This window comes from Anas acuta, chromosome 8 (genome assembly GCF_963932015.1).
Source record: "Anas acuta chromosome 8, bAnaAcu1.1, whole genome shotgun sequence".
NCBI lineage: Eukaryota > Metazoa > Chordata > Aves > Anseriformes > Anatidae > Anas > Anas acuta.
This window is the reverse complement of record NC_088986.1, coordinates 24871042-24890156: the sequence shown is the minus strand read 5'-3', so window position 1 is coordinate 24890156 and position 19115 is coordinate 24871042. Positions and strand designations below refer to the sequence as shown.

Below are 19115 nucleotides of genomic sequence, written 5' to 3'. Positions count from 1 at the left end.
TAAATAAAGTAAATAAGGTACTGTCTTCATTCTTTTCCAAATTTTTGTGACTGAGTATCACATGATATTTTAATGGACTTATCCTGCTATTTGTGTGATAGAGACTGGCTGGGTTGCCATGTTTTTTTATTGATCTAATCCACTTATTAAAGAACTTTTTTTTTACAAAGAAAAATGCATTGGGAACTAAGGACATCTTTTAATAAAGGTATGAGCTAAACAACCCAATGTAGCTAAGTCATGATACAGTTTTACTGCACAGCTGCTTGTCTATATTTCACCGACACATGGCATCTATTGCAGTTTGAACAGCTGGCATACTTGTGGATGGAAAGACAAAAGTCTGGTGGCAACTACAGTCGACACAGAGCTCAGACGGAAAAACATGTTGTGCTGTGTGTCAGCTCCCTGAAGATTGATTTACTTATGGATTTCTTAAACGAATTCTATGCTCACCCCAGACTGCAGGTATTTAGAGTGAAAAAAACAAAAAACAAAAAACAAAAAACAACAAAACTCGAAACACTGATTTCGGGAGACAGTGTTCTGGAATGGCCTTTAATTTGAAAAACTGGATTTGGGAATAGTTGACTGAATTGGGAATCTCTAATTGCAGTAAGAAGCTGAGATACAGTATGGAGACAATCATTTTGAATTGAGCTAAAGGGATTAAATAGATAGAATTACTGTCTTGTTGAATTACGCTAGTCCTTTCAGAAACAGATATTTCCATGCAACTTCCTTTTATTCTATTTAAAGTAGACAAGAAATGAAAAATGTTCAAATTCTTTTTTTCCTCTTGTTTTGGGACTGTATCCAAAACTCCTCACAAGCCAAAGAATATTTTTGTTTTGTCATTTTGCTTTGTTTTTCATCAATGTTAAGAAGATTAGATCCTTTTGGTAATGTTGAAATTAAGAAAAAATTACATGGACTTTAAAGGACAAAGACCTTGTAAGATTACATGTGAGATTTTTCTTGGTTTACAACTATTCCCTAGTTAATGCAAACAGATGTCATAAAAGTTGTTCTGATCACATAAAAGCATATATGAGGTAGCAGTTTGGATTCATTATTAGCTTTACTATAGACAATTTCTTTTACGAATATTTCTCTGACAATGTCTATTACTATGTTAACTGTGATACATTAAGTAATGCAAAACCCCCACAAAATACAGTTCTTCAAATAGTCAAGCAGCAGTATGAAAAATCCCAAATGCAGATTATTCCCCAAATTAATTAGCTAATAAGAAGCATAAGCAAATGTATAGAGAAATCCAGTTTTTCACAGATGTATACGCAAACTGAAATCAAAAATTTACTTAACTAATCTTAATAATGAGTCTGTGATACACTAGAGACAAAGTAAGAAAAATCCTAATACTACTTCCATAGCCTGAAACAGCTTATATGCATTCTTTTCATATTTGAAGTAGGAAGCTGTAAGATACAGATGATGCTGGAAGTAAGCTTCCAGCAAAAGTCTGTGTCTGATAAGGAAGACTTCTACATCGAGCCAGTCCTAAGCTCTCAGTCTCTCCCCTCCTTATATTCCTTCTCTCTCTCCTTTCATAACTACACACTTATATGCCTCTGTGCAACCTTACTTTTTTTGATAGGAATTTGTCTGTAGAACAGAACAGGAAGAAATGTAGAACAGAAAACAAAGTTTGGATCAGCCCATTAGTGTGGAGGAAAAGATTTCAGGGACTAATAGAGCTGGATAAAATAATTCTGTTTTGATTGCGGGAAGCTTCTTACATTTTCCAGCTAGAATTACAGAAAAGTGAACTGTATCTAAAAAAATAACACTTGTACAGAAACAAAAAAATGTTTCTAACTGGACTCGAGTGGCCACCTTTTAAGTTCTTCACGAGCAGTGAACAACTGTCCAGCCATTTTAAATTTGAGAATTAACACAAGTTTTTGACACTGACTCTCTATTGACTCATCTGCAACAACAAATGGTAACATCAAATAATAATGTGATTATTCCCCATTATGTTTTTTGCAGGACTATTATGTCGTCATTTTGTGTCCTACTGAGATGGATGCTCAGGTCCGAAGGGTGTTACAAATCCCAATGTGGTCTCAGAGAGTTATCTATCTGCAAGGCTCAGCACTGAAAGATCAAGACCTGTTGAGAGCTAAGTAGGCAAATATTGACAAATATTTGTTTTTCATTTTTGTTTTACACATACTGTTTCATAAATAAGCTTGACGGACAACAAAAGCTGCTGTACTAGAAAGAAAGCACGGGTATTTAGAAAGCAGGGATCTTTGATGTAATTTGTTTTTCCTAATATCTGAAAATTTTAAAGGAACATACATTTGTAAGCTTTCATTTCACCAATTTTTTCTTCACTGTTTTTTCTTTCTCAGTTTCTGAAGGTATTGATAGAGAGTGCCTGTTTTAATGTCTTCTGAAAAAGCAGTATAGAAAATTCCCAAACTTCCAATAATGCTAGAATTTGTTTCTGTTTTTTTGTGCTCAGATAATAAAGATAACAGTAGCTCTCCTGACTGATTAAAAGGGGTTGGGGGGGAGTGAAAAATTATCATGACCCTTTGAACAGTCTTGTTTTCTTACTAAGTTCAGCCTGGTAATAAAAGCGACGACTCTACTATACCTCCAGATACTCTTCCTTCAGGACCTTCCACTTACCTCACACTTATACGACTTCTAAAAAAAGCCTTCTGCCAGTTCTTATTGAATGACGTTACTCAAAACACATCAGTCAAACACCATTTCTCAAAAAAGAAAAAAATAAATAAAACAAACAAAAAAACCCACCTACCATTGCTCAATCATTAAAAGGTGGGAAGGAATTCACAGTGGAATTCACGTAGGAGGACTGTCTCTTCAAACTCTCCAAAGAGAAAGGTGATACTTTGCAAATAACTGATTTAACTTACCTGCACTTCTCTTTATAAGAACTTACCTGTCATCACTTAAATTAATCAACTAATACAGATATTTAAAATTAAGCCAGTAACTCCGTACTTGTGTCACTCAGCCTTTTAAAGAATTATTCCCAAGAATCTAAACTGCGAGAAATCTTGTAAGCAGTGGTGTCTTTTCAAATATCTGCTACTAAAAAAAATAGCTACTTTCTTATCTGTTTAAAATTTGAAAATACTGCAAAGCTTATTTTCAGGATTGCAAACTTTTTTTAAGGAGTGGTTCCTTGTTTTTCACTTTGTTGCTGATGTTAAGGAGGAATTCATATGGGGATTTGGCTGGCATTTGTTCTACACATTGAGAAAGGAAAAATTAGACTGTTCCCTAAAGATAATCATGAATTTCACTTATAATAACCTGGAGGTAGTCAACTGTGCTTTTTTCTGCAGAACATGTAATTGAATGTACCTGTCATAGAATAATTTTAAACCTCTCCTGAGGGAAGAAGCATAGTAGGAATTTAATAGAACATTTAATATGAACTATAACCCAGTACCTAAGATGTTTGCTATATTTCTTTTTAATGAGAACATAATGTACTGAGAAGATAGCAAGGGACATAGTAAACAACTTCTAATACAGTAATGGTTAACAACAACAAAATCAAGAAGTGTTTTTGTTTTTTGTCAAAATTTATACATACATTATACATGAAATGCAATGCCAAAATATTGGTGATAAAGGTCTCACCAAAAAAGGAAAGGAATACCAAAAGTTAGAAGACTAAATAATTAGTAAATTGTTAACTAAGGACTGTATTTTTCTTTCTAAGCCTTAGTACACAATCTGACTTTACAAAAAAATGATATTTGTTCTTGCTTCCTATCTTTGAGAGTTCCATTTTGGATTTTTTTGGTGTTCTCTGAACAGTGTTCACATGCCTAGCATTAACAAGAAAAAACAAATTCTATCCTGTGGTATCATACTGCTACTTATATTGTTCATCAGAACAACTAGAACTTTTGTATCTACTTCAGCATTTGAAATAGCACAGTAACTGATTAAACAGCTCTCATTCTTCATGCTGACTATTACTAGACTGTGCTTGATTTCCTTCCCCTAGAGCTTTCTCCCAGTCTCTGTCATGAAAAACATTTTTTTTTCTCTCCTTACACTTATCCACTTCAGTGAACCCTGTACAAATCTTAATCCTCTTCATATCCAGTCATTTTTTTACTTTATACTTTTTTCCTCCCACAAATTTATCTTCAATATATAAAGCGCTTTTAAATTCTGTCATCCTCAAGCAGTGGAAGAATTGTTTTTCACAGATCCAGATTTTCTGACATACAAATATGGTGTAAAAGACAAAGCTTTTCCAACTGTTAGAACATTATTAAAATGTTTCTCTCATTAGGGTATTATTGTGTTTAACATAGTTGTTATTAGTGATTCTGTTGTCAAAATTCATGATATCTACAGAACGTTAATATCAAAGGGGTTGTTACCCTTGCAATATGTAGCTGAAGTGATTCAAGAAACTTCAAAAAACATTGGAGAAAATGGTGGATACAATCATTGAAGTTTAATTTTCTTATAAAATCTTCTATACATGCTGTTGGTCCCTCATCATCTCTCATCAAAACGTGTTTCATCACTCATTTTACTGAATTTTCTTTCTTACAGTTTGTTTAAGACCATACCTTCCTATTTATGTTCTCATGCTTCACTGAAACAACTCATACAGCTCTCATGATTTCTTCTAAATCAGTGATTAGAATCAGCCTCCTGTCCTCACTTCTCCACATCAACTGCACTTGACCTTACTATTTTAGATATATGGATTTGCCTTTGTTGCAATGTTTTTTCCATTTGAAATACTTCAATCTTCTGAAGCTTCCCTTGTTTTCCTGTTGTTTACTGCTTATGGGGAACCTACAATGACCTAACCTTATCCTTCTCTTTGTACTTTCTCTGAATGACCTCACACAAACCATGTATTTAATCACCATTTCTGTAGCCATAAATTATGAGGTTGCCCAATCTATCTGGCTTCTCATTACAGATATCTATTCATCAACTTTAGTTTAGTTCCAGGAAAATACATCCTATTTTTTTTTTCTGCCCAAATAAAACCAGTATGCTATTGTTGGTCATAAGTTTGGGATCATCTTGTAAAGCACCCTAAGTAGACTGAAACTGCATGTTTCAAGTGTTTTCTCATAGAAGCTCTCACTTTAATCTCACTGAAACTATGCTTATGTTTTTAATATATATCATCTTAAGTCCCTAAATACTTGTTTCAGAACACTCTGGAAATATTATTTATATAGTCCATTGTGTTACCTTTCATTGCAGTTCTTCCCTGGCTTACGTTTCTTTTCACATCAAAAAGTGACCCCTTATTCTCATTTAGCCTGCCACTCCTGGTCCTTACAGAGAAGAAACTCTCTGATAAGCCTATAATACTATTCTCTTTCACACAAACAATAGGTTAGCATACAAATCCCACTGTGATTTCACCTGTGTTCTCCCTTCAGTCTGGGATGAATTACTCAGAAACATCTACAAAGTAATGCTAGTATTGCATCATCTCTTCAATCTGTTCTCTGCTCTGATATCTAGTGAGATGACTTCCTCTCATGATAATTGTCTTTTTGTTCTGTGTGTACACAGCACCTAATAGAATAGGCTCTCAGTCTAAGCCTAGGGTCCCAATGACCTAAACTATTGCTAGCAACCACCACTTCCATTTTCTAGCAGCAGAGAAATCAAAGATTTGGGAATCTCAGGTCCCATTCCAGAGTTGCTGTAATAAGCAGATAATTTTCTCCAGCTTATGTCTCACTTTCCCCTTTCCAGGACCATTCCTGTCATGCTGTTTTTCTTTGCCCATAAAGTCCTGTCTTCACAAGCAGGTCAGCCAAGTCCCCATTTCTTTGCTTCCCTGCACTAGCAGGTGAAGCGGGACTCACTGGAGGATGACAGTAAGATCTGAGGCAAGAGTCAAAAAGCAAGCTTTCATGAGACTTTCAGTCAGAGAGTTTTTCCTCCCCACTTCCACCATCCCTTTTTACTACGTGACCTGTTACCTGTAGAGAACAATTAAGCATTAAAAGTTTTCAAAGAGGCCACGGACTGAAAACAGTTGGTTTATTGCATACATACACAGAGATGTTATTTATTCCTAACACATTATTCTACCACATCTACCCATATTCTTTGCAGGTGCTATGGAAGACAATTCTATATCATAAGCCCCCTCTCACTTCTTCTTATCAATAATAACGTGTACATAATGTACACTTACACAGTATATGAATCGGTGCTATTTATTCATTTTTATACTCATGGCTGATAAATACTTATTTTTGCAAAGAAAATGTGTTTGAGACCACCTTGTTTTTTTTGTTTTGTTTTGGTTTGGTTTGTTTTTTTTGTTTGTTTTATGTTGGCACAGCTTCTACTGGCACTGGGGAAATAAAGTTTCCTAGAACATAGTCAAGAAGTAGTGATAGTACTGTGATGTAGTACACAAGTTAGACTAAACTTTCTCTGTATTCTGTATCTATAAGCACACAAGACTATAAACTGTGAAACACAAGTCAACAGGTGTTTTTTTTTTGGTATATAACAGGGTTTTCTCCCCCCTTCTTCTAGAATGGATGATGCTGAAGCTTGTTTCATTCTGAGTAGCCGCTGTGAGGTGGACCGGACAGCAGCTGTAAGTTCTGAAGAAATAACCAAGAATGAGTGTGCATGCTGTTTATACTGTTATTGTGCCTTATACCCTCTCAGGAACTGAGGTTTGTTCTGTGAAGAGATTAAACACACAGATTTTGCATAAGGGGGATTAACTTCAAGTCATAAACCTACTAAAACTTCCATAAATGCTTCTATTTGAATGAGTTAGAATCTTTTCAATTAAAAACATTTTCTGGAAAAAATCAATTCATCAAAATTGTTCCTAGCAGATATATCAGGTTCAAAACTGTTTATAGAAAAGCAACATATCTTGCAATTTGCTAGAGATTGCACAGCTTTAACTGCTGAAGGTTGCATAACAAAGCCTGCTACTAGGGGTCCCTGGAGCTGGAAGCAACAGGGTTTCCAGCTTCTATCTATCAACCTTGGATCCTGTTAGCTCAATTCTGTCACAGACCTGGGAGCCTTGAAATCCCAGAGCATTAAGATTCAAAGAAGTCATTATTCTGTGGCTCCAAAGGAGAATGGAGAAAGTCAAGAATCTCAGCTGTAAGACTCCTTGGGTCAATGTATTTTGAAGTTTTTAACCAAGATTTCACCTCCCACTCCGTTTTGTTGTTCAGATTTCCTTTTCACAGGGAATACAATTATCTATACTTTAAGTAGGAAATGGCACAAGTTTGTTTCTGTTTTTAATTTTTTTATATTTTACTACCCCCTAGAACTTTGAAATGAAATGGAATTTATTTTCTACACTGTTCCAGCTCTAGGCCGTACTGAGGATTTCAGTAACGTAGAACACAAGGTTACAGTTTGTCACTGAGCTGGTGCTATTTCATCTAAGTCCATCTCAGAATCAATCTACAACTGATTTTTTTACCCTGCTGTGCGTAAGAAGCCAACAAACTGTAGGAGTGCCTTGGATCCTCTCCTACTTTTGACAGCTGTTGAAATAAAAGATGCATCAGGGAGATCCCTTACCAGAACAGCTGTTGTTACTCGTGTGATTTTTCAAAGCCAATGAGACTTTATCTCTCCAGCTAGTCCTCAGCAGAGGATCTGCTCATTTTGCAAAAGTTGCCAGTGACAGTTCATTACTTCCTATTTTCTTAGTTAAATTCCACTGCCAAAGTTTATTCTGCTTCTGATCCATGGATTTCAACAGCAACTCAGAAGTACAATAACAGGTGACGAGCAGTTACTTGATAAAAATTGTTTCCTTTTTCACTTAAAGAAGTAGGAATTTCAATAGTCAGACCAAGAATTTGTCAGCTTTCCAAAGTCTCCTACCAGCAGCTCTCTCTATTCTGGCAGGAGAGAGCTTTGCCAAGTTTAATTTTATCAAATGCTATTTCAACATCTCAGACCAAGATGTAAGCTGCTCTTCTGCTATAGAATGCAAGACACACATCTGTTTCACACAGTAGGATGCAACTCTTAAAAGTGAATTCAATGGGCTTTCTACATCAAATTGCTCCACAAAACTAAGGTTCCTGAAACAGTGCACCTGCTATTTTAACCTAATAAAGGATGGGAAAAGTGTCTTTTAAATTATCCTGTAGATAACTCAATAATAGGTTATATAAGTATATGAAAGATGAGTTCTACTGCCAAAAGCTTTTTTCCGGTGCTTTCTGAAAATTTGGAGATTGCTGATTTCAAGGTCGCACCTTTTCTTCGCATCTTTAATCAAATGGAGTGATACTACTATACTGCTAACCTAAGTGTGGAGTAAGAAAAAAAAACAATACTATTCAAAACTGTATTAAATCAGTCTTAGTTTGAGTTATGATGATGTAAATTCCCACTACATCCTCTTTAAAACTTGCAGCTTTTAACACATGAACTTAAATATCACCTCTATATTTATCAGCATCAGTATAACAGGTAATTTTTGATCACTGTCTGCAAGTTACTGTGTGGAATGCACACAGAAGAGAATGTATTTTTTTTCCCACATTTCCCAAAGATGCATATATTTTATAAAGAGGATAGAAGCATACTTTTGCATTAGCTGTCTCTGTTTATAATATATCCATATATGCTGCCTTTTTACATTGGAAAAATATCAAAATTTTAAAGTCACTGCAATATAGTATAGAAATTACTATAAACGTAAAACAGAAAGCCAACAGTTCTGCAGTAATGTCAAATTGCGATGAAGCTACAGAATCAGTGCAAACAACTCTAAAGACTGTTTTTCTGACACCTTTTCTATTTTCCTGACACCTTTTGCATAAAAAAAATAGATGATATCTGCAATAATACAAGTTTTCAAATCAGTCACCAACCCACCCCCAAACCTCTTCTCCTGTAGTGTATCACTATAACCTCCATGTATGCCATTACATAGCCTTTTGTTACTTCTCAACTGCGTTGGCGTTTTATTCCCTTGAGACTAAACAGGGAAAACAAAACAAATCAAAACCAAACAAATGCAAACCAAACCCACAGTACCCTAGGGATAAGAAGTCATGTAATACAGAAAAAGTGAAGAAAACGTGACTGCACACAAGGAAATCTTATAGCATGGTATACCTAAGATCTGAAATTTCCTGAACAGACACAGCACTCCTACATCTTTCATGAAAAGGTTAACATGAAAAACATGAAATGAAGCATTTTACCATCCTCAACAGGTCTTTCCCTTATGATTTCATTCTAGTATTTCTACTAGAAAAACTACTTGCTACCATCTCAAGTGACATTAAAATATTATGGTTTGAAAACATCAATTATGTTCTGTTCCAGGCAGAGATTTTCCCTTGTGTTCATCAGTCTGAAAGCTTTTCTTATTGCTGATGCTGCAACCATAATGAATCATTCTTTACATATTATCTTTCCAAAGCACCAATTTCATGACTAGGCAAAGCATTTCAACCCAAATATTGTTTCCTACATGCAGCTCTCAATTATTCCTTTCTAGTTCTGAAATAAATAAAAACTGATCACTAATACATTGAAATTACCCATAGTTCATGAAATTCAATATACGAATGCATTAGCACATACTTTTCTTTCATGGAATAACAGTATTCTTCCTGTCATTAACTCACTCTTGACATGTGGTAACAAGTGGGAAAAACTATCAGGCTAGGAAATCTGTTGGAATCCTTCGGTTGGTAGCTGGCTGTAGATAAGCTGTAGATAAGGATATGTTTGGTGTAGATATATACATATTTAGATTTATGTAATAAGCATAATATGTATTATTACTTAGATGTACATAAACATCCACACCAGCTGGTGTTGCACGTTTTAAAGTTAGTTTTCTGCGATGGAAAGTTTTTTATTTTCTAATGGAACAATATTATTTGTATCACCTCACACTCTTTATTCTAGGATCATCAGACCATTTTAAGAGCATGGGCAGTTAAAGACTTTGCCCCAAATTGTCCTTTGTATGTACAGATACTGAAACCTGAGAATAAATTCCACATCAAATTTGCAGGTAAGTGTAAGATTTCAGCCATTTGAACCACCTGTTAGTGATTAGCAGCTTGTTTCATAGATGCACAAGCAAAGTCATTTTACCTAAGCATATTTACATGTTAGAACCACATGAACAGTACAATATTTTCAAGTACCATGGGCTTATATTGTAAAATTTCATTTTCATATTAAACTTACTTATAAGCTTTTTGAAGATTACTGTATTTATTACTCTACTATGTTATGTAATATACCATGTTGAATTATTTGAGGTCCAGGTAGGTTTTCATCCTGCTACATTACCCATGTCTTGAAACAACTCCTTACTTAAAACATACTGTTACCAAGGCGTGTATGAAATGATCTGCTTAGAAAAGGCCACATTTAATTCAACAAGCAACTGAAAAAAATCTTTACATTGGAGTGTTTTCTTTTTTTCTAGGTCATGTGAAAAACACGATTTTCTTTTCTTTCAAATGTTTTGGAAAGAGAAATAATTTAATTCTATATTCAGTAAAATTGTTATCTTGGAAACTATGATATAAAATGCAAAATGATGTTAAGAAATCCAAACAAATCCTCTCTCATAAGAATGGATTACAAGCTCTAATCTGGCAAACTTTCTCTGCACTATATATGTGGATCTCTATGTCTCTCAGTATACATAGAAACACACGGATGTTCACACACACACATGTATATATTCATGTGCAAAAACATATCAATACATTTATGATGACAATTCATTTTGCCTACCTCTGGAAAAATATTACTATGAAGTAGAAGGAAAGCTTTCCTTTTCAACTGTAATTTTGAAAATTCAGTTTTCTTGAAGGATATTCTAATCAAGAAAAGATTGATGATTCATGCAAAATTCAAAAAAACTCAATGGAAAAATATTAGTCTCCTTCATCATCCCAGAATGTGGTGAAAAAGTAAATTTCAGCGCAGAACAATTCCAGAGCAACATTTAAAGCTGTAATTTTAAAAGCTACTGCATTTACCACAAGGTTGGAAAGAAGGAAAAGAGCATCAATAGCAGTCCCAAAGTTATAAAAGTGTAATCTTAAAGTATGAGATGGCACAGCAGAGAATAAGATTCATGCTGTGACAAGAATGATGGTGCTTTTTCATCTCTCCCTTAAAACCACACAGCACAAACTCTTCTCCCTAGCCATGGCCACTTTTCTTTAATTTGTTGACTGTTAATTTGTTGTTCCTAATTGTATTTTTAAGAGAGTTTCATTATTCTTAATGTCTTGTCTCTGTAGGAGCTTATATGTAACTAGATTTGCAAAACAGAGAGCTTTTTTAATATCTGTTTAAATCTCAGGTTAAGAATTTGGACCATATATTAAAACAAACAAAACCTACAAAACCTTCTTTTGTAAGATTTCCTTCCATTGGATTGAACTTAATCAATCTGAATGTTCTGTATATCCTGAAGCTCTTGAGGAAACCTTATATATTCTATGCTTCATTAGCCCCCTCTAATATTAATAATAAAAGCACTGTATTATAGAACAATATGTATATATATAGCACCTTACATCTCAAAATAATTTTGAACTGATCAGAGGGATCACTGCATCCATTTCCACACACACTCATTTCAAATCATATTGTTTCTTTCATACAATTTCACTGTACAAGCAGAGGATTATAAGCCTTCCTGCAAGATTAATTTAATCTTACTGATTACACAGGAAATTTTTAATGCAGTTTTAAATTTGGCCAGGTTACCAGCAACACCAGATGCTAATCTACCACAAATAGTTGGCCACTGATATTAGAATCATCAGAGTAGCATTTGCTTGCATACCTTTTCCCAAGAGGACTCTTTTGGTTACTAATCTTGTCCAACTTGCTTCATTCTAAGATACATATCCACTGGAGGCTGCAGGCTATAGCAATGTCCAGAGTCCTTACAAATAAAATTTGTCATAACCATTGGCAACATTTTTCTAAGTGTTTTTCCTGTTATGATTCAAGACTGTTTTATTACTGCCTTAATGCAAGAGACTTCCTTTAGATTTGATACTCCTCTAAAAAATGACTCCTTTCTTCTGAATGTTTCCCAAACCAATATTGAGCATTTTTATGAACCTTCAGTACTCAGTAATATGATTTCTTCTTCTACTACTACTTTGTGTGTGTGTGGTTTTTACGTGCAAGTTTACAGAACACAGCTCTCAAAAACAAAGTTTCTGAATTTAGGAAAAAGAAAAAAAATCAGTAAAGTTCTCCTAACAAAAAGTTTCATTTTAAACTAAATTGAAAATGTCTAAAACACTCAACATCTTATATTAACCAGTCATCTGAGATTGTATTAGGCAATCCTGAAATGTAGACCCTAATTGCATTGTCCCAAAGAAAATCTCCAGGATGCTACTCTGTCTTGGATAGAAATAGTATATAGGACAAGTAATTATTATGATTTATTTCCATCCAGTAGATAACATTTTGATGTTTTTCCTCTCTTTAATAAGAGTACAAGAACCCATTCTCATCATCACAGCAAGGGAATGGAGACACTTAGCACTGGGTAATATGGCCTGTCAGAAAGACATGTTTTCCTGTCTTTTCACTTGATGCCAGAGAGACACCCTTGCATCCTGTGTTTTCTCTGCTATTTTTTGCCATGGAGTTTTAAATAACTACCCTTATTTAAAATGGTAGCTTACACTTAATACAGTGGAAATATTTCTCTGTACTTGGGTACTATGTTTCAGTGGAATCTGAAAAGCATGTGGCATAAGGGTTTATCTTAGTAAATTTCTTGGTGTGTTCAAGGTGTGAACACACTACAAATATGGTGACCTGAAAGTTATCAGATGGTCAAGGAAAGACTATATCATCATTCCTATTTTTTGTCTTAGCTGAAATGCTTTACTTCTTAGCTATTTCCAATATCCAAATACTTTCACATGTCCCATTTTTCTTTCAGTAATATTTCATTTTCCTTCACCTGCAGTTGCATATGGTTTTCTTAATCTCCCAGTTTTTCCTGCAAACTCACAGGGTTACAAAAGACTACGTACCCTTAATGCATGCATCTGCTGTTGCATTTCAGCACAAACATGAAATAAAGTGAAAGTTATCCACAGCAGAGCAGTACATTTATGTAATTCAGAGACTGGAGTACATTATATATTTTCTGAGTTGTACTAATAACTTCATATATTTTCTAGAAAATAAATTAATCATCTTTACGTTGAATATTCAGAAATTATATATAATCACAGTTCCAGGAACAGGAGACATATTTTGTCATTCTGTATTTATTCAAAATGCACTAACAAATTAGCTCGTATTGGTGAAGTCTGACATTAAACCTTCAGTGGTTTATTATGAAAGAACACAGTCCAGATTCACTGAAATGGATATTGAATGCATCTGATGATTAATCTATCCAACCACAGATAAAAATAGTGTAGAGATAATGGATGGACATTTTTATCTATCTGGTCTGGTAGTGATCATGTTAACTTATCAAATTGACAACAGCATCATTTCTGAGAATAGTTATGTCAAGTCTAGGACATTCTTACTACCTGGATAATGCTGCAGACATAAATCATTATTTTGGGTATGTTTTATCTTCAATAACATTACACAAGTCATAACTCACTTCATGGCATTATTACATCTATTTGTGATAGACAGCAAATTTTCTGTCAAAATATATTTTCACAAAAACTACAATTTCCCAAATATTTTTAATGGCATATTTCTATAGTATAAATACAATCAAAATACTTCTGTTTGGTAATTTGATTTGACATCTTTAATACCCAAGATAACTTCCAGTTTCTTCCTCTGCTTTACTGCACAAAGAATGAGTAATATGTTGATACCAGTAGCCAAAGTTACAGATTTGACCAATGTCCCAGACTCGAGAACTGTTACCCAACTTTTTCCTTACTCAATTTAAAAGAGGAAGCATTAAATACGGTTCTGCATAACCCTCACCACAGCTCCACAATAAGAGTCCTGAATGTAAATATAAAGCACAATGACAATGTAGGCAAGTTATGATCTGTCAAATAATTAGAGAAATGAACAAGTTATTTTTGACCTTGTTTGTGTATTATATGAGACCTTAACTCCGACCAGAGAAGAGAAACCCATAGTACCTCTTCCTGATGTTTCAAAAGACTACAGAAAAGAAGGAAAAGAAGAGGGTTTATATAGTACAAAATATTCATTTGAATAATGTAAAAATGCAACTTATGAAGGGGAAGAGAGATATCAGATAATTCATGAAATAAGCACCACTGAAATAAGACGACAGCACAAATTAGGATAGAAAGAAGTAGTGGGCAATTTTTTCCAGTTGTATTTCTTGTCCTGTAAGTCAACACCCATAGTTAGGATAGAAGAATAATTTAGCGCAAACCTCATTGTTCTATGAGTAGATTTCCAGAAATGAACTGAAAATGGTAATAAGCATCCCATAAAGTCAGACACATTTTAACAATAAAGATAGACACATTTCTAGAATAAGACAAGATTGGTTGCAATTATTTTATATTGCTTATATTTGCCCAACCAGGAGCAAAACATGACCCTAATATAGAGAAGAATCAACATGCAATTCTATTCCTTAGCACTTTGGATCCTTATCATTTTGGATCTACAGAATTTTACACTATTGGATTTCTTAAAACCTAGTTTCCAAGTGTGTTATGCGAGTCTGAAGAAAAGGCAGATGAAGCTGAAAAATGAAATTCAGAAGTAAATCTGATTCCTGCTTTGGGATTTACTAAGCCTAATGTTACTGTTTATAAATTAATATTTTACATAAATTTCATTTTTTTCTTAAATTGCTGAACAGGAATCAAGAAGGGCTGCACTATTTTATAGGCTGGAAATGGTGTTTTTTTAATTTAATTTTTATTTTTTTTTTACTAATGAATTCGAATAATGTTTCTAATAATGGTAATAAAAGTGCTGAAGAACCTTTTGTATGACGTTGTTGAAGTATCTTTGAGAATATCTATAGCTTCAAAACACTTCTGAAGTAGGGTATTATTTTCATACCCATTTTACAGATGCATTAAGGGTAACGAAGGACATGAGTGACTCACAGTCAAAGTCTATAAGAGAAGTGGAATTAGTCCTATAAGTTCCATTGTCGTGAATCCTAATCTAAAAGCACTTGAGAACACCACGTGCATTCCTTACACATTGGTGATTAGCACGACTACTGTAGGACAGCGATCTGTTTGCTGAGAGCTATATTTTCTGTTAGCCTAACATTTTGCATAAAATCCATCCAGAAAGTCCCTGTAAACATTAGAGAGTATAGGACATATGTAGGATTTAAGTGAGATATACTTTTCATTTGCATTGTGCCATCCATGACTGACTCTTTCATTTATATATAGTTAGGTCAACATATACAGTTTTGTTCAATACAAGATTTGAAATAACAGCTGATGAAGTAATTTCTCTGTATATTTTTCTTGTGTCTATTTTCAGAAGTATTAGGTGTATTACAACAACATTATAAGGAAAGACCAAGGGGAATTTATTTGGTAAAGCTCTATACAAATGCAAAAATATAAAGATTCCTTATTCAATATTAGGAAGTCAATATTAGTTTTCATAAATCTTTGCTATCTGAGTAATGGTAATGGAATAGTGATATTTTATCTAAGTAGTAGACTATGCCTTACCCTCTCAAAATCTCTAGTTTAAAATTCAAATAGATGTATTAGTGTCACATGGTCAACTAAAAGAATACATTTCTGTCTGAAATATTTTCTGCAGCAAATACTTCATTGCTATAATTGAAATACATTTAGGGGAAGAAAAATCTCAGTTTGTTCTACTTTGACAGTGTCTTCATATAACTAGATTCATTCTTTCCCTATGGCATTCAAATAGGTCTTGATCTTCTGAAAATACAAAAATGAATTCCTCCTTTCAATAGCCAATGATTCTGTTAGTGAAAAGTGTCTAGAAATTAAAAAATAATAATAATAGAGAAGGCATACAAGTGCCCTTGTTGTTTTCAGTAAGAGGCATGCTCATAGCTACACTATAAATTCTGGCTGGAGAATAGCTTATTTATAGCAGTAAGGTGGTTCTAATCATTTTGATGATATGTTAGTGCAGTTAGAAGTAGAGTTATATAGTCATCTCAGATCCAGATGGGATTATTTGAATTTACTTACTTTTAGTCATCGCTTTTTATATGGCTTATATTCATCATATACGACCATCATCTGTACCAAGTGCAGATCATGCTCATCAGAAGCGAATACTGCTCCCATTGAAAGCGTGAATCTCCCATTTAGTGTGAATCAAACACTAAATTCAGAAGAAAAGAAAATTACTTAGCATGCAATAAATGTCTTACTGACCTTTAAGATTCTACAATGAATGTAAGTTTAATTAAATTGTAAGGTTTGTGCTTATCCCTTTTTATATCTGTTTTTCTACTGTCAGGTTTGCGTGAATGCCATTAAAGAGTAGTATCTATTTCCTTTTCATGTTATCACCAGCACTGGTGAGCATTTAACTGTGATCTGAATTGTAAGCAGTAGTCATCCAACCTTAATAATATTCATCCAATACTGAAAGCATGTGCAGAAGATTTGGCAGTTTTAAATATAAGCCAATGTAGGGAACAAAATTTAATGCCTCTCTTGCTTTCTGTTATCCATTCCTCTCCTAAATTCCATTAAAATGCAGAAAAAAATAGACATGTCTACAGTACTGTTCCATCACAGCAAGTATTACTGTGCAGTACTACTGTGCAGACATACTTTCTTGTAAGGACTCTCAGAAACAAAGCACAATTTTGTAATTGCAAAACCCAGGCAAGGACTGGATTAAAAAAAAAAAAAAAAAGTAAAGTTGTATGAAACAGTAAAAGAAAACACAACCACCTTTGCCTAGATGATAAAAAGGCAGCAGCTATCAGCTGCTTCTAGGAGGTCGTACTAGTCAAAACTACAACATACATGCAAGTGCAGTGCAAACATCCCAGAGCTGCCGTCAAATAGCTGGTCTGTAAGCCAGCACAGCCTATCTAATTGATTGGGCAGTCTTGCACTGCAGTATCCTACGTATATTATTTTCTGAACAAAAAAGTGCATCTCTGTACCATACTTGACGTCTCTATATGAGTTCATAGAGAACTGCAGCAGGTACAAAATTTATAAACTAGATTATGTTACAAGGCCTACTCATACGACCAATGTAGCAAGATAGCGGAAAAGCAGATTGACAGAGCTATTGCATTCTCTCCATGCATAGCTGTGGTGAAAGTAGAAACTGGATGCAAAATTAACTTCAGTCATACAATCTTAGAGACAGCATAGATGGGGCAAATCATCTTAACATCTTGAACCCCTCCAGGTGCAAGTGGATGCTGAATATCTGAAGGCAAATTCTTGTCTTGTCTTAAGCATTTTCCTGTACAAGGACAGGAATTGATAATTGTGTTCAATGGAAAGTATTTTTTATCTTTTTTCCCCCCCACAGATCATGTTGTGTGTGAAGAGGAATTCAAATATGCTATGCTAGCTCTGAACTGTATATGTCCGGCTACCTCTACATTAATCACACTGCTGGTTCATACATCTAGGGGACAGTAAGTATATACTACCATTATACTACCACAGCAGTCTTCAGACCATGTTTATATTTTCTACACTTTAAAAGCATTAAGATAATTTACTCAAGGTATTATAATTTCAAAGAGATTTCCCCTTCCCCCACTCCAACTACTTAACAACTTCTTGCATCTATTGTGCACTAGTTCCACAAAGGAAAATGTTCATTGAGTTCAAACAAAATTTCTTTTGATAATATATAAAATACCATATTCTATTAATTGTGTGTACATTAAGCAGTAAGCAAACATACACTTGAAGAGGTAGGTGGATTTCAACATTACTACCACACTGCTGGAAGGGGTACAGAATTACAGTATCTCTACAGACTGCAAAATCACAGTAGAAATTCTTTATATTTATTAAAATAATTTTACCATATCTATTACATTTCTGTTACACTACAGTCTTGGAATAATTAGATGTTCCTATTAAAATGTTATGGCGAGAGAGAAGCATTTAAAAGTAAATCTCCAAATATATCTGTAGAAGTGGAATACGTGCATACAGACTGTACATTTGAGAGCAGTAAAATGCATATTTTTTTTCCAAGTAATCACAAGCCCAGTAATATCTTGATATTCACTAGCAGAATTATTTAACCTTCTGTATGGCATTTGCAGTATTCCCCTATGCCAAAGATGGGGAACACTGAAATTATTGCTACTACCAACAACAACAAATGTCAAGATTTTAATGGCACTGTCTGTACTAGAATCTGTTAATAGGCTAACAGCAAAATTCTGTTTCCATGTCTCCTGAAAATCATGGTGACACACATTCTGTATCTGCCCACTTTTCATTACATGACATGCAAACACAGAATACAGATCCGCTTTAAAATATTCCATATTATTTTTGCATGAAAGAAGAGTAGTGCTAACATCAATCAGAGTTTTCTAGCAGCATAAAAACTAATATATGAAAAGGACTCTGACTCTGTTTTCTACTGCACCTTACAGTATTAGCATTTCTAGCACAGGTATATTGATCCCCAGGCATAGAGATTCCCAAATAAGATTCAAAAAGTTCTAATAGAATGCAAAGGTACTTATTACTTCTTTTGCAGTAAAAAATAATTGATGTAAAAAAATAATTGTTTTTAAAGTAACCTATTTCTACTCTGGCCATAAACTTTCAAAACTGGTTATTGTATACTAGGAGTAAGAAAAATATCTGTTGTGCAAATAATTATTAGTATTCCTTTGAATCCTATTTGCAGAAACATACAAACTTGCTGGATGAGTATAAAAAGACTTTAGTGAAAATGTGTAGTTGTCAGTCTTATACTTTTAGACAGCACTCATCAGAGCAATTGATTTCAAATGGGTTCCCAAAATACTGTCAAATGGCAAACTTCAGATAGCTTAGAGCACGTGTATTAGTGCTGGAGTAATTGCTTGAATAGATGTGACTATTCTTTAAAGCCCAACTGTATTTGTGAAA

The 19115-nt window shown here is 34.1% G+C and overlaps 1 protein-coding gene across 7 annotated transcripts in view; it reads left to right on the top strand.

Moving 5' to 3' along the window:
- The window catches only part of KCNT2 (potassium sodium-activated channel subfamily T member 2), a 149022-nt gene that overhangs the window by 79003 nt on the left and 50904 nt on the right, over positions 1–19115 (top strand). For all 7 annotated transcript variants that reach the window (XM_068689867.1, XM_068689869.1, XM_068689866.1 and 4 more), the window contains 5 exons: positions 304–468; positions 2017–2153; positions 6565–6628; positions 9952–10060; positions 17539–17647. In XM_068689867.1, coding sequence (XP_068545968.1) covers positions 304–468; positions 2017–2153; positions 6565–6628; positions 9952–10060; positions 17539–17647 — 584 coding nt within the window. The remainder of the gene's footprint in view (positions 1–303; positions 469–2016; positions 2154–6564; positions 6629–9951; positions 10061–17538; positions 17648–19115) is intronic.